General features: G+C 53.9%; 1 protein-coding gene across 1 annotated transcript in view; it reads right to left on the minus strand.

Moving 5' to 3' along the window:
* Nucleotides 1-14,238, minus strand: part of HYDIN (HYDIN, axonemal central pair apparatus protein) — a 55,601-nt gene that overhangs the window by 9,559 nt on the left and 31,804 nt on the right. Inside the window, exons 24-42 of the mRNA XM_017839188.1 lie at nucleotides 14,168-14,236; nucleotides 13,370-13,683; nucleotides 11,992-12,403; nucleotides 11,911-11,940; nucleotides 11,316-11,414; nucleotides 10,519-10,728; nucleotides 9,524-9,661; nucleotides 8,245-8,422; nucleotides 7,613-7,743; nucleotides 6,810-6,943; nucleotides 5,765-5,901; nucleotides 5,007-5,128; nucleotides 4,728-4,919; nucleotides 4,175-4,324; nucleotides 2,885-3,124; nucleotides 2,437-2,611; nucleotides 1,810-1,977; nucleotides 1,345-1,518; nucleotides 101-249 (exon numbers count right to left, since the gene is read on the minus strand). Of these exons, the coding sequence (XP_017694677.1) occupies nucleotides 101-249; nucleotides 1,345-1,518; nucleotides 1,810-1,977; nucleotides 2,437-2,611; nucleotides 2,885-3,124; nucleotides 4,175-4,324; nucleotides 4,728-4,919; nucleotides 5,007-5,128; nucleotides 5,765-5,901; nucleotides 6,810-6,943; nucleotides 7,613-7,743; nucleotides 8,245-8,422; nucleotides 9,524-9,661; nucleotides 10,519-10,728; nucleotides 11,316-11,414; nucleotides 11,911-11,940; nucleotides 11,992-12,403; nucleotides 13,370-13,683; nucleotides 14,168-14,236 (3,222 nt within the window). The remainder of the gene's footprint in view (nucleotides 1-100; nucleotides 250-1,344; nucleotides 1,519-1,809; nucleotides 1,978-2,436; nucleotides 2,612-2,884; nucleotides 3,125-4,174; nucleotides 4,325-4,727; nucleotides 4,920-5,006; nucleotides 5,129-5,764; nucleotides 5,902-6,809; nucleotides 6,944-7,612; nucleotides 7,744-8,244; nucleotides 8,423-9,523; nucleotides 9,662-10,518; nucleotides 10,729-11,315; nucleotides 11,415-11,910; nucleotides 11,941-11,991; nucleotides 12,404-13,369; nucleotides 13,684-14,167; nucleotides 14,237-14,238) is intronic.

The raw sequence follows: 14,238 nt of genomic DNA on the forward strand, positions 1-14,238 counted from the left end.
GACCCTGCACCAGGCCCTTGGCGACATGGAGCCTCCACTGTAAGCAGCCCCTTCCCATCTCAAAGGCAACAGGAAGGTCCCAGTGCAGATCATGTTTCACCTTGGAGGTCACTGAAAATCTTGCCTGGGGTTTGTCGGATGCCTTATCCTTGGTTGCTGAAGCACTCTGGGGTCCAGCACTGAAAGTCTTCTGGTTGGCTTTGTCCGCAGGGCTGGGCTCAGTTTTCTTGGCCTGAGCACCCTTTTTACCTGTAGAGGAGACAGATGTATCAGCAGGGCTGTGAGAAGCAAGCAGGCACCTTCCACCCCAATGGGCACAGCCTTGCCCCCTGGAAGGGACATGGCACTTGTCCCCCAGCCTGCTGGGCACTAGCAGCACTGCTTCCCAGAAGCAGCTCCTTCCCTGCTTATCAGCAGGATAAAGCACACCAGCCCAGACTGGATTTTAAAGCCAGCTCTAGGCTCCTCCTAACAAACGTGCACGCAGGTGACACTGCTAGCACAGTAGCTCTCCTGCGGATCAAGCCAAAGATTCGTCCTCCAGGACCATTGTTTCCATACCTTGCACCCATCCTGCATTTTCACATGGAGACTGTAACATGCAGCCCTGCCCCAGCTGCATCACCCATCTCTGCTGGAGCTAAATCCTCCGTGTGGGAAAACCCCAGCTGGGATCCAGACCCTTCTTCCTTCCACCAGCTCTGAACCCAACCAGGTTCAAAGCAGAGCAATGCAAAACTTCTCCCCACACTGAGCAGGTCTGGCCTAACCCTGCAGAGCTCAGGGCACCAACTGCCCAGCAAAGTTTCATAAAAGTCTCCAGTCTAATCTGGAGAACAGCACAGCGTGCACAAGCTGCGTGACCTGACAGTGGGCATAGGAAAATCTCTGGAGAAAAGAGCTTATCTACAGCACGTCTCTCATTGGAAACTCCTCTAGGAGGTTATTCTTCCCTTCCTCTCACAATTGCAAAGCCACACTCAGTTGTCTTGTGCTTAATGAGCCACTTCAGAGGGCTTTTTCCTTGTGAAGGTGACAATGGTTCTGCCTGCTGCCCATGAGGAGCAAGCTGGATTCAGCTTTGAGGAAATATAAAAAATTCAGAGAAAGAGACAGGTGTGCTTCACCACCCCTAGAAAAAGGAATATGTGCCAAGAATGGCAGTAAAAGTGCCCCTGTTGGAGTCCTTAATATTGAACTTTTTGTTTTCAAACTAGCCAGAGATGCACAGCACGCATGTCCCCTAAGAGACCCAAGAGCTGTCAAACCATTTCTCTGAGCAAGCAGAAGCAGATGGTCGTGGTGGTTTCCTAAGCATACTCTGAGTGCAGCGTTTCTCCTTACCTGGCATCTGTTCCCTCATGGCTCTTCGCTGATGGGCAGCCTCGACGCACAGCTCCCAGGCACGGCGCCCCGCCGAGCTGCGCTCGTCCGACATGGCTTTTGTCACCACCTCGTCCAGGGACAAGCAGGCGGCACTGTAATACTTGGACAGGGCGGCCGCTACCCTTGTCTTTCCTGAGAGAAAGAGGAAGACTGCTTGGTGACACCTGCACGTGAGGCATTTTCAGGGACAGCCTCTGGAAAACTCACAAACAGGTTTCAAGGACGGTGGGAGAGCAAGTGCCCTTCTAGGGGAGACCACGAGGGAGGCAGCTTGAGCACAGTTACGAGCACTGAACTCCAGTGCCGGGTGGATCATCTCCACATCATATTCAGCTGAGGAATTTGTCTCAGGCACCATGGTCCACCAGGATGCATTCTCCTGCTTCCCCCTTTCCTTGCAGCCCAGGGCTGTGGCTCCCGTACCTGTCTGGGGGGTCCCATAGACGATGATGGCAATCCCTCTGGGCATTTGGGCTTTGAGCTCTTCTACAATGAGATTGGTGTTGAGGTAGCGCCTGATGGCCTGATAGATGGGCCTGTCACAGTCATCCACCATGTTCTTCAACAACCTGATGCTCTCTTGAAGCGCTGCTGTGCAGAACAAATAGAAAAGTCAGCCTTCTGCCTACCTTGGATCCTGATCATCCTCCCCATCCCCTCAGATCCCAGGAAAGGAGACAGCTGAAAGCAACGTGAGCTTGTGCTTTTGTTGCTGGGAAGGAGCAAATATAAAAGAGCCAGTGATATTAGACCTGGTCCTACTGGCTGAAGAGCTCATCTGATGCTACTCTTTGTGGCTAAGGGACACAAGGGGATATCCTGAATATTTCCCCAGTCTGTGGCAGGCAGATAGGAGCTGCTTTGGCTACACTCCAGGTTGGCAGAGGATGCCACAACCCTTCATCCAGGAATTCCTCCACCAGGCAGGAGATCAGATGGCTGCTAAAAGCATGAGCTTTGCATGGAGAACAAGGTGACAGAGAGCTCAGGGTGTGTGGGCTGGGCTCCCTGCTATGTCCACAGTCAGAACAGCCAATGCCAAACCCTTACCATTGTCCTGGCCTGATTCTTCCTTGAGCTTGGACATAATCTCTTGACCTGAAGCCTCCATCTTCTTCCATTTTTCATAATATTCCAGCACCTCTGGGGGCAGCTTCTCACCCACAGCACGTGGAGGCATCACCACGGCCGTCTGGTCTTCAAACTCCTCCAGGGTCCGCAGGATCTGTGCGCGTGGGGAAGAGAAACCATCCCTAAGATTCCTTTATCAACCTCCATCATACCAACAGACTCAGCCCATCTTCTCCCTCCTTCCTTCCTCCCAACAACACAGGCTATCCAAGCCCCTCCACAGACTGCCAGCAGGGATGGCTCACCTCAAAGTGCCACCAGGCTTTGCCCTGGGGATTGCCTCCATCTCCCTGGCACAAGCCTGGGAAGGCTGGAGTGCTGGAGAGCTTGGGGAGCACATACATGGGGACCAGACCTTCCCTCTCACCTTCTCCTCCTCACGGTACTCCTCGTCAAACTCCAGGGAGTAAAATTCAATGGGGAACTCGCAGGGGTTCTTCACCACCACTGTCGTCTCCAGCTCAGGGCTGCACGGCAGCACCGCTCCCAGCTTGATCTCTATGGGGCTGAACTCCAGCTGTGGATCCAGACCCTGTCCTGAGATGTGCAGCACGAGGAGCTGGCTGTTCCCACGAACGTTGATCTTCAGCTCGGTTTTGTAGGACTTCTGAAAAGAGAAAAGTGCCGAAAACTTGTCCATGAAGTCCTAGGTGACAGGACCCCAAATACAAGCCTTGCTCAAGGGTCAGGGGTCTTATCAGTCCCTCCAGGGGGAATGGAAACCCAGATATTTACTTATGGTAGGGGCTACAGCATCTGTGTCCTTGGCTCTGAGTAACTGGGACGAATCCTGGTGTGCAGTATAACTGGGTATTTGGGTATGAAATGGATGTAAAATGGATTATCAGATGTTCTCCCCTAGTCGTGGAGAAGCACACGAGAAAGGCACTCAGTCCTGGCACTGCTGCATCAGGCAAACACCAGCTCTATGAGAGAGGCAGATGAGCTCTCGCTGGCTAGAAATAAAGGTCGTCTTCTCTGCTCAGTGTTTGGCTCTGGTCAAAGTCTGACACAAGATGGTTGGTTACATCTCTCTAGCAATGAAAAGATCCCTGGGACTGTTCTTGGGCACGGAAGCACTTGTGTCCCTCCTGTTACACCCTGTCAGTTTCCAAGTCCCAGTGGCCACATGCAAAGGGCTTTTGGAAATGCTCCATCCTTGAAGTCGACTCCCCAGCTGCACGGCAATGTGCAGGCAGGCTGGGCCAGAGCCCCAGGGACTGCTGGCAGCAGACCACTACAGGTGACTGTCCTGCCGTGCCCAGGAAGGTGTCTGGTGGCTGTTTTGTCTGTTGGTGCCAGCAGCAGGATGAGCCAGCATTGATCCTTCCAGGTTGATGCCCTGTGACTGTGCCACCTGCTCTGCACCCAGCGTCGCAGGCTGCAAATACAACCAGGCAAGGCGGAGGACGAGGGGAGTCAGGCAGATCTCCCCCATGGGCAGAGAGGCAGCCACAGCACAGTGCCCTGATGTTCCCTGTGGGAATTTCAAGGCGCCTCTCAGAAGGGTGTGCTGCAGGGGAAACTGAGGCACAGTGAGTGCAGGGCTTCCAGGAAGCTGCCAGTGGAGGAAGAGCTCATCTGCCACTCCCTGCGTCGGGCTCTCCTTACCACCCTGCCCTGACAGAGCTCCTGGGGCGACACCTGCCAATCTCACCTCTTCCAGGGGTGAAAACTGGATCTGCAGGTCATACCACTCTCTACCATAGAGGGTTCCCTCCCGGGCCTTCCACTGAAAGACACGGGAATCATCCTTCGCAGCCTGGAGCTCCTTCTGACGCACGGCCGGTGTCAAATGTTTGTCCACCTGAGCACAGAAACCAGTCGTGTGAGGTCTCCTCGGTCTGAGAGGACAGAGCCTCGGTTCCTGGAGTGCTCCGAGATCCTGTCCCGGTGCTGAGAGCACCCACAGCAAACCTGGCGTGGCCCCCACCATCTAGAACTGGAGGGACAACCTGCAGGCAGGGCAAGCAGATGGGGAGCCACCGTCCTGTCCTCAGAGGAGGAGGAGGAATGGGTGAGGATGGCAGAGAAGCAAAGCGTCAGCCGATGGAACAGGTCCAGGCAAAGCAGCCTTGATCTGGACCCTCAAAAGCTTCCTCAAACACGCTGTAGCCCAAGTGCTCAGGCAGCCACAGGCACAGAAAAGGCAGGAGGTGCAAAGAAAACCCGACCACAACGTTCCGTGTTACGTTCGCCTGTGCTTTTACCTTCTTGGCAGGTTTGTTGACAGTGAGGAACCATTCACAGGGCACGCTGAACCGGTTGTAAAGCCGGACTGTTTCGTGCCAGCACTGCCCAACCTGGACATCAGGGAACTGGATTCTGTTCCTGGAGAGGCTGAGCAGCAGCTGAATCACAGTGGCACAGAGGCGGATGTGCAGCGTGGGGCCTTTCTTTACCTGGAGAAGGACAAAGAGTTCAGCTGAGAGTCCAGGTGACATGTGCTGCTGTCCCCAGCCTGCTGCCTGCCCCCAAAGCTGCGGTACCTTGATGGGCAGGAGCACATCCACCTTTCCCACGGGCAGGTTGGCACTTGCAAAGCTCACTTGAAACAGTTTGGTGGCTCCGTAGATCAGGAACTCCACGGGCTCCAGGTATACGCTGAAACCTTGAACAGATGAAAACAAAGCAGCTGAGATACACAAGCAATATGAAATGTATCATAAGCATGTTAAGGCCATACGAGAGCCCTGCTGGGAGCCCTGGGAAAAACCCCACGCTGTGCTGTTCCCGGGACAGAAACTTAGAGGAGACACCTGAGCAGCCCTCAGACACAGCGAGCCACTCTGTGATGGAAGTGCAGATTTGCCTCCAGACCTCTTTTGGAAGCATACTTCGATCCACCAGAGAATCAAACAGGCTATTTCCTCAGTAAAGGCTGAACACAAGAGCTGTGAGAGTGTGAACTCCAGACAAAGCACTTTCCAACCACAACAGATCCCATCTGTTTGCAACACCCCCAGAATGCCCAAAGAAACTTCATGCCGATGGGAACCAAAGGCAGAAGATGCTGGGAGATGACGAGGGTAATCAGCCCATCAGGCCCCTTCAGGGAAGCGTCAGGGCAGTCACAGGCAGGCCAGGTCCCTGGGCACGGCTGGCCAGGAGAATTCTGGCCCTGAAGCTCCCAGCAGGAGCACTGGGAGGAAGAAGCTCAAAAAACCTCCCCATGTGCAGTGGCTTAAGCTAATCTGTCTGAGACAGCTCCTTGCAGCCCACAGGAATCCTCTCTAGCACTGGTTACCTGTGTCACGCAGGGCACGTTCATCGGCCCGGATGGTCACTGGGAACCTCCAGGTGTTGGTGATCTTCACAGTGCAGCTTTTACTGTAACCCTGAACGACAGTGCCCATGTCCAGGATGTACTCGGGCAGCTCAACTCTGGAAGGAGGAGTAAGGACAGTCCTTAAACAACAGCGGAGCCACATGTTTAAGTGGATGGAAGATTCAAATAAAGTGGATATTTCTGTACTCACTGCTGTAAAAACTCAACCCAAGCCTACAAAACCCAAGGCCTGACCACCTGGCAATGACTTTGGGAAGTTATGGGGAGTGCAGGTCCTAGGTTTCATCAGCTTCCAATGGGACCCGAAAATAAAATTAGTTTTAAATGGACTCTGGTCACAGCTCCTCCACTACAAAAAGTCAGTGTAGGTAAATCCACTGGACCTCCAGTGGTCTCAGTGAAAACGCTTCTCCTGGTGCACAGCCCAAGCCTGAAACTGCTTCCGAGCCTTGGAATAAGATTTGAACAGGAAAACTTCATTGTTCTGCAACCAGGTCACATGAAGGATCTGTTTTGCAAAGCATCTTCTTCCTGAACTGGAGCCTCCCATGCCCAGGCAGCATCATGAAGGAGCAAAGGGAAGGACCAAGTTACCCAGATAAGCCCTGCCAGCCCACCAGCATCAAAGCCACCTTTTGCTTAGGGGGCTCTGTCAGTCAGAACCAAGAGAACAGCTTGGAGTTCTCTTTCTGAGCTGGTCAGCAGGGACAGTGTCTGTGCTGTCTGGAAGGGCTTGATGGTCTGCACTGGGTCCCCTCAGCTCCAAGAATGGGACCTTGCACCTGTGGGGAGCTGAGCAGCTCCAAAGCTCAGCGCAGCACTGGGGAAGGGAGGACAGTCAGCTGCTCACGAGCTATTGCTGTCACAGCTACTGGGGTCAGCCCCTTTCTGAAATGCCCACTGTTCCCAGCTCTGCATGCACAAGGAGCTCTCGGGAGCAGGTGACACTGCTGGGTGTTGCCCTCAGGGCATCTGCAGAGAGGGAACAGGAGTCCCTACTCACTGGACGAGCTTCTGAGGAATGTGCTTGTCAAAGATAGTGTCCTCTGGGGGGCGGGAGATGAGGACTGGCTGCAGCTCCAGAGCATCCTCCTTTATCAGCATCTGCTCCATCTCCATCCTCAGCCAAGTGTTTGCCTGAGGGAAGGGAAGGCAGTGGCTGGTTAGCAAAGGCCCTTCCCAGGACCCAGGCTTGTATCTGAAAGAGGATCCCACCCTGCTCTTGTTGAGAGGGGGAATGGGGTCCTCCTATCTGACTGCTCAGTGTCCGTGACACATTCTGCTCTCCTAGCCAGGATCTTCTCTCCAGGGAAATAACTGCAGTATCTGTGCCTTCCCACCCACTGCTAGAAAAGGTGATCTGGCCAGACAGACAAGCTAGCAACCTTCCAGAGCTTCAGGTATTTGCCTGTCCCCAGCCAGTGCCAAAGCAGCTTGGACAAAAGCTGCCTAGAAAAGGGAACCCCAATCAAGCTGGTGCCTCTTGGAGTTGAGCACTGCCAGCACAGTCCCAGGGCACAGTCAGGCTGCTGCTACTAAGGTCTGTAAACCTGCTAGGGCTTGATTTGGGAGCAACAAACTCCCCAGCAAGGGGAGTAGCCGGGAAGCTTGGTACATCTCCAGGAGAGACCACGACCAGAGGTGGGGCAACGCTGAGCTGATGCATGTTCGTGGGCAGGTGTGGGCAGGGAGGTCCCAAGTGCCAGCAGGGCACTGAGAAGCTGTTGTGGGGTGTTGTGGGGTGCCAGGGCCTCAAGTGACATGGGGAGGGTGGCATGTGCCAAATGGGACTGCAGCTGTGCTTACCACAATGCCAGGGCCCTTCGCGTGTCGCTTCCTGATTCGAGCCTTCCTCCAAACACTTGCTTTCTTGTCCTGTTTGTCTTTTTTCAGCTTTTCTTTTGCCTGTTTCAATAGTCTCTCGTATTTTTCACTTCCTGAAGGAAGAAAACATTCACAAATAGAAGTGTGGGTGCAGTGCCATGCCATTTAAGCTGAGAAGTTCCACTCCCCCAAAGGCTGGTCTCTCCCAGAAACAACCCATCAATGGAAAGCCATCTCTGGAAAGTGGACGCTGCTGCTTGTCTCTGAATCCTCATGTTCACTCCCACCCATCTCATCCCCTGCAGTGTCATGCAAATCCAACCCTGCCAAAAGCCCTGCCAGTCTCTCTTATAGCTTTCCCAAGCTTTTCTGTCTAGCCATCTTTCCAGGCCTCTGACGGAAGTGCTGGCAAGAGCTGAAGGATGGTTACTTGGACAAAGCCTACATGTGCTTGTCTGCTCAAGACTCAGGAAGCAACCAGAGGGGTGAGTGTTGGTCTGGCAGCCCTGCAAACTCCAGGCTTGGTGGAGATGGGTGTGAGCTGCCCTCTGGGCATTACAGTAGGGAAAAACCCCAGTGAGGACTTTGCTGGGGAGCAGATGGGCACTGCTCACCGTTGATGCTCCAGGGCAGGTCCAGACAGATCCCGGCAAAGACCGCCTCTCCTTTCAGGGAGATTTCTACCGGTTTCAGGTGACCCACTTGAACCTGGAAAGTCCTGCAGAAGACTCCTGGCATTCCTGGCAGGTAATAGAGCTTCAGCACCTGCTCCTTGCCAGGTTCAATGGAAGCCTGCAAGGGACAGGAGAAGAGGGAGGCAATGCATTAAAGAGGGTGTGATGGAGAAAGGCTCAGGCCATAGACAGGCTAAGAAGACAGGTTCTCTCTGGAAGAAAACATCAGATCACATCACCTTCTAACTTCCTCGCGCCCAAAAGCTCGAGCCTCCAAGGCGAGGGTGCAGAGGGTGCAGTGTGTCCTTCCCAGGGCTCCTAAGGCTGCACCCCCAGCAGAGCCTGCCCTGTGCTCAGCGTGAGCACGGCTCTGCTGCTGACAGGGTTTGCCCTCTGCCAGTGAGAGCCAGGCTGAACAGGTAAAAGCTCTTTTGCCACCACTGTGGAAGAGGAGTGAAGTGCCCACGCTCTCAGCAGGGCCAGCAGCTCCTGTCACCCCTTGTAGAAGACAGGCAGGAAGAAATGGGAAAGCCAATCGGCTTCCTCTTCCCATGGCAAAGAGGGACAAAGACAGGAACACTGCTTCACCTCAAAGACATCCAGGCAGCACTGAGAAGCTGGGACAGTGGTGGGATGCTCCAAATTCCTCTCTTGGCTCTTCCAACCTTGCCTGGCCCCCTCACTGCCCCAAAAAGCTGCTCCAGAGCAGCACAGCTGGGGGGAGGGAAGGACCAGCACAGGGGTTGCGACAATTTCTGGTTGAGGAGTTTCAAGCCCAAGCAAGGAATTTGTAAGTGCTGCTTAGTGCTGGCACAGGGGAGGCACAGGCAAGGAATTTGTAAGTGCTGCTTAGTGCTGGCACAGGGGAGGCACAGGCAAGGAATAAGTCCTGTCTGATCCCACAGCTGGGGTAGGTGACCCTCAGAAGAGCCTCAGTGCCAGCACAGCCACAGAGCTCAGCAGTCGGGGGCCAAGGAGTGACCAGCGTGCTCGTGCCTCCTGCCGGTGGCTGCCCTGGGATGGCAGAGCCAGTCGCCAGCCAAGGCCACAGGGAGTCTGGCAGGATGGCACTTGCTTGACCTTCTCTGCCCCCAGCAGCAATTGCTTACAGCCCTGTCTCTCATGGCTGGGTTTGGTTTTGTTTTCCCCTCTTTTTTCTCTTTAACCCTCTCCTTGGCCACCTGACACAGGGCTGGGGTCAGTCAATTGTGCCACTCACTGTGCTGGGCAGGACCACGAGCACACCAGGCAGAGGCTTGTCTGCAGTGCCAGTGCTGGGGCTCTGTACCATGTAGGTGAATCCCATCTTCCCGTTGTTCTGCAGGGTGACCTCTGCTTTGGTGACTTCATTAAAGAGCTGGAGAGAGGACAGAGGAATGGGAAGTTACAGACACAGGCCTGCTGCTGGGAATCTCCTTCCTCTTTCATGGGGTTGAAAGCAGACACACTGCAGGAGCAGGGACTGGGAACAAGCTATGGGCACTTGGGAACATGGGGAACCCCCAGGCACAGTGACCTGCACAGGAACAGAGTTCTGGCAGCATGCAGAGGGGCAGGAACAACCGTGGGAGAGCCAATAATAAATGAAGCAGGGGACACAGGCCCTCTGCACTCTGAGGGGTCACCAACAGCCAGGAGAAACAAAGGAGGTGGCATCAAGGCATTCCAGAAGAAAAGACAGCTGCATGCAAGTATTGGCAAGCAACACACCAGCCAAAAGGGAGACAGACGGGGCACCAAGACAGGGACAGCAGCTGGAAAGACCTGTGGACTTTTAACTGAGAAGTAGTAAAGCAGGGATTATTCTCGGACATTCTCTCCAACTGCAGTGACCGGAAGCCCAACCGGGTTATTTTGGGGATTAAGCAAGAGCATTAAACAAGAGCATCTCGTTGGAGCTCAGGCTTTACGAGTGGATCAGCAGAGGGATTTCTCAGGGACATGTCCCTCTGGACATCCCCACTGGGATCCTGCTTGCTCCAGGAGGCAGCATTAGGTACCCTGAAGATAAAGAATTCCCAACATTTTGGAGGGGGGTGGAGATGGCCATTACAAAGCAGTCTGGATGCCAGACATACCCCTCCAAGATTGTACTTCCAAGCCCCAGAGCCAACAAAGGAGCTGGGAAGGGGAGAGAGCCCTGGGCCGGGCTGGGAAGCAACCTGCTGGTGATGGTCCCAAGGCAGCAGCTCTGCCAGGAGAAGGGGGTAGTACCTGCAGCCCGCAGTCAATCTCCTCGACGCTCAGGTGGTAGGTGAGGACTGAAGTCTCCCCCCTCAGCTCCACCTCATAGGTTGGGCCTCCCTCCACCTGGCACAGCACCGTGACACGGGCGATGATGTTGGCATGGCCAAAGAAGGTGAAGGGCACCTGCTGGCTCTTGCCCGGCTGCAGCACACCGGACACCGGCTGGATGTCAAAAACCTGCAGGAGGGGAGGAGGGATCGAGTCGTTGAGCATGGAAATGGGTGCAGAAGAGCAGCTGTGGCTTGGAGCAAAGTACAACCATAGCTGGAGGGGCCTATTCCTCAAACACCAGCCAGAAGCATCCTAATCTCATCCGGCCTCCATGCCACTGACCAGTGGAGGGAGCATGGCCAAAGTCTTTTGCCATACTCACTGTTCAATGCATTAATTAATACCAGACATTAAAGTAAACTGGGATGTCTCCTGGCAGCAAAACATTCTCTCTGTTGCAGAACTTGCCTTTAAAACCAGTTTTTACCGCCTTCAGAAAAGCAAGAGACTCAGAGGTGAGAGCTCTTGGAGCTGAGGGGAGGACTCCAGCCCAGCTCATCTGACTCCTGAGGCTTTTCCCTCTCTCTGACTTACATGCTGCTCTCTCAAGGTGCTACACCAAATGCTCCTGAAACATATCCTGTTGAGCACCTGATGAGGTACCAGGGGAGCAGTGCCCTCCATGGGTGCTGCACAGGGAGTTCTGTAGCTCTGGGGGCAACAGACCTGCTTGCCACGCTGAAAACGTGCAAGTGAGAGAGATTCCCACTCACCTCCTCCGCTCTGAAGCCAGGGGGCTTTACCTCTGCCGACTGCCCAGACCTCTTCGTCTCTACTGAGCTCCAAGGCCCTGCAGCAGTGTATGGTGGCACCTGGAAGACAATGGAAAGTGGCTTTTTCCATTCCAGGACACAGCCACCTTGCCAAGTCTCACTCTAGAAAAGGCAGCTCTGGGGCCATCACTGCAATGCCGGCTCTTGGGTGAAGGCAGAGACCTGAAAATGGGTGGTCTAGCTGGGCTGGGAAGGGGGTACATGGAGATCAGGATTTGGCATGGCTTGCTACAGGAAGGAAACTGGAAGCCTTCTCATCATGATGCAGAAAAGCCTCATTTTACATTGTAAAGGAAACAAGCCAAAAAATCCCAAACTCATCATAGGTCTGTAGGATCGGAGTGGGCTTCTCCAAAGAAAAGTATCCTATTTCTCCCTCCCCAGATGCCCCATGTCCAGCCACTGGCCCTGCTGCCCAACCCACTCTCAGGGCACAGAACAGCAGGGCAGCAAAAGGGGAGGTCGGCACGAGCACAGCTTTTTGGTGGCAAGCTGGGGGAGGCAACACAAGTGGCAGGTGCACAAGAAAACCCACCTTTGCTTCTGGGGAGTCCTCTGAATGTGAGGACTCTTCAGAAGAATTCTGCTCTGTTTCCAGGGAGTCCTCTGAATCTGATGACTTTTGGGAAGAGTTCTGCTTTGTTTCCAGGGAGTTCTCTGGATCTGATGACTGTTCAGGAGAATTGTCCTCTGTTTCCAGTGAGTCCTCTGAATCTGATGACTCTTTGGAAGAATCCTGCTCTGTTTCCAGGGAGTCCTCTGAATCTGATGACTCTTCGAAAGAATCCTGTTCTGTTTCCATGCAGTTCTCTAAATGTGATGTCTGTTGGGAAGAATCCTGTTCTGTTTCCAGGCAGTTTGCTGAAGGTGATGATTGTTGAGAAGAGTCCTGCACTGCTTCCGGGGCTTTGGCTGGTTCCTGCACACTTCCAGGCCTGAAGTACCTCCTTGAATAACGCCCACACTCAACACAGCTGAACGTGACCATTTGTGGTTGGGGTTTGAATGTAGGTGGGGAAGGTATGAACCTGGAAAATAACGTAACCATGATCATGGACCTGCAGTGGGAGGGAGGGACACCTGCACGAGCAATGCCTCGTCAGGATGCAGCCCCCGGGTGGGTGCAGGTGTGGTGAGCTCAGAAAGGGTGTGTCTCAGAAAAGGAGAAGGAAGGGGAAGGTAGCAAGATGTTCAGCATCAGCTCAGGTGCTAACTAGCTCTTTCTGTGATGTGATTTGGGACTTTCTGGGCATCCTCCAGTGCTTCCAGGCCAAGGTTGGGAATGCTGCAGAGAAGGCAGCAAGGAGAAGAGAGCTGTTTCTCTGCTTGCAGAGAGGACCCATCCCAAAGTAGAGGGGCCAAAGGGCTGTGAAAGTGCTTCCACCAGCACTGTGGAGGTGAGACTAGGAGCCCTTCACCAAGGTGGTCACTGCCTCAGGCCACAGAGGTCTGAGAAAGCAGATTTCTCCACCAGCTTTCCTTCCCAGAGGAAACCAGGAGGGGGACTACAGTAACACCAAACTCGTGGAAAACGCCTATTCCCTGAGCATCCAGCCTGACCACGGCCGGTCAGTGTTATTCCACAAGGGAAAGTCAAAAGCAGGCAAACAGCTTTGGTCTTTGCAAAGTACAAACATCATCATGGCTGGGCTTCACGAACAAAGATTTGGGAAGGGCTCTACCCACGTTTGTTGCAAGCACGCTGGTGGCTGAAAAGGCCAATACGAGATAGGCATGTCCGGTTGCAAAAGGTGCAACAGAAAGACTCCTTAGATGGTATATTCTGCAAGACACGATTCTTTCTGCATTGCCTTTTCTCCTCAAGGGTGATCCTGCGTGCTTTCTCAAAAGCATCAGCAGCGTTATAGATGGTGTGTCTCCAGGTCTCTCAATTGGAGGCCAGAGTAGACCAGTTATGGTGGTCAATACGGCCAAAAAGTACAAACAGGACCCCAGGAAAAAGAGCTTCCAGGAGAGGGCAAAGGTGCACATACCCTGTCGGGTACTCCTTGCTGTCCATCTGGAATGACCAGTGGTAGTGGGCAGGAATTGGGCTGTAGTTGGTCATCTCCAGGTAACGCACTTGTTCTGTGCCACTCACGATGCAACCAAAGTCCAGTGCTTTGGTCGGGATACGGAGATTCGGGAAGTAGACCTCTCCCCGAACGGTGATCTCTTCCTCATGAGGATGTTCCCCAAGCTGGATCTTCATAGTCTTCTCTGCTACCCAGCTGATCGGATCCTTTTCATAAGCTGGGTTAAAGCTGATGGAGAGATGAAGTTCCTGCCCTGCCTCCATCTTCACAGGCTGCAAGGAGACAAGGAGTGTCAGTCACCCACACGATGAAGTCCCAAGGTCTGACAGCATGAAACCGTAAACGCTCAAAGTGTGACCCCAGCATGGCCTTTCCAGTCCACTCTTCAGTTCTTTACAAGGGAGGGTCTGACTGCAAGCACCACACTCCGGTGGGGGATTCTCAGGCTCCTGTTTCTGTGCTCAGCAGCAATACAAGAGGATGGGGTGCTCTCCAGGAGACACCTCTGCTGCATGGCTTGCCCACACCTGGCTGCCTGCTCCCTTCCCCTCGTATCTTAAGAGCCAGGAGGGATCTTTCCAATTCAGATGAGTTTTTGCTTCCTTCAGCAGCTCTGCTGACTCAGTTCACAGTTCAGGCCAGTCCACTGCTGACTCTACGGAATAAACTTCTCGACTTAGGACCTCCCAACAGAAGGGCACCACCACAGCCCTCCCTCTTCAAAGCCCACTGGCAGGAGGGTCCTTGGCTGCTCACCTGGGCCTCTGCAGGGAGGGGCTGCTGGTCTGCAGCACAGATTAGGAACGGCTGCTCCAAGTCCAGCAAAA

This window comes from Lepidothrix coronata, unplaced genomic scaffold (genome assembly GCF_001604755.1).
Source record: "Lepidothrix coronata isolate B3197 unplaced genomic scaffold, Lepidothrix_coronata-1.0 Scaffold383, whole genome shotgun sequence".
Taxonomy (NCBI): domain Eukaryota; kingdom Metazoa; phylum Chordata; class Aves; order Passeriformes; family Pipridae; genus Lepidothrix; species Lepidothrix coronata.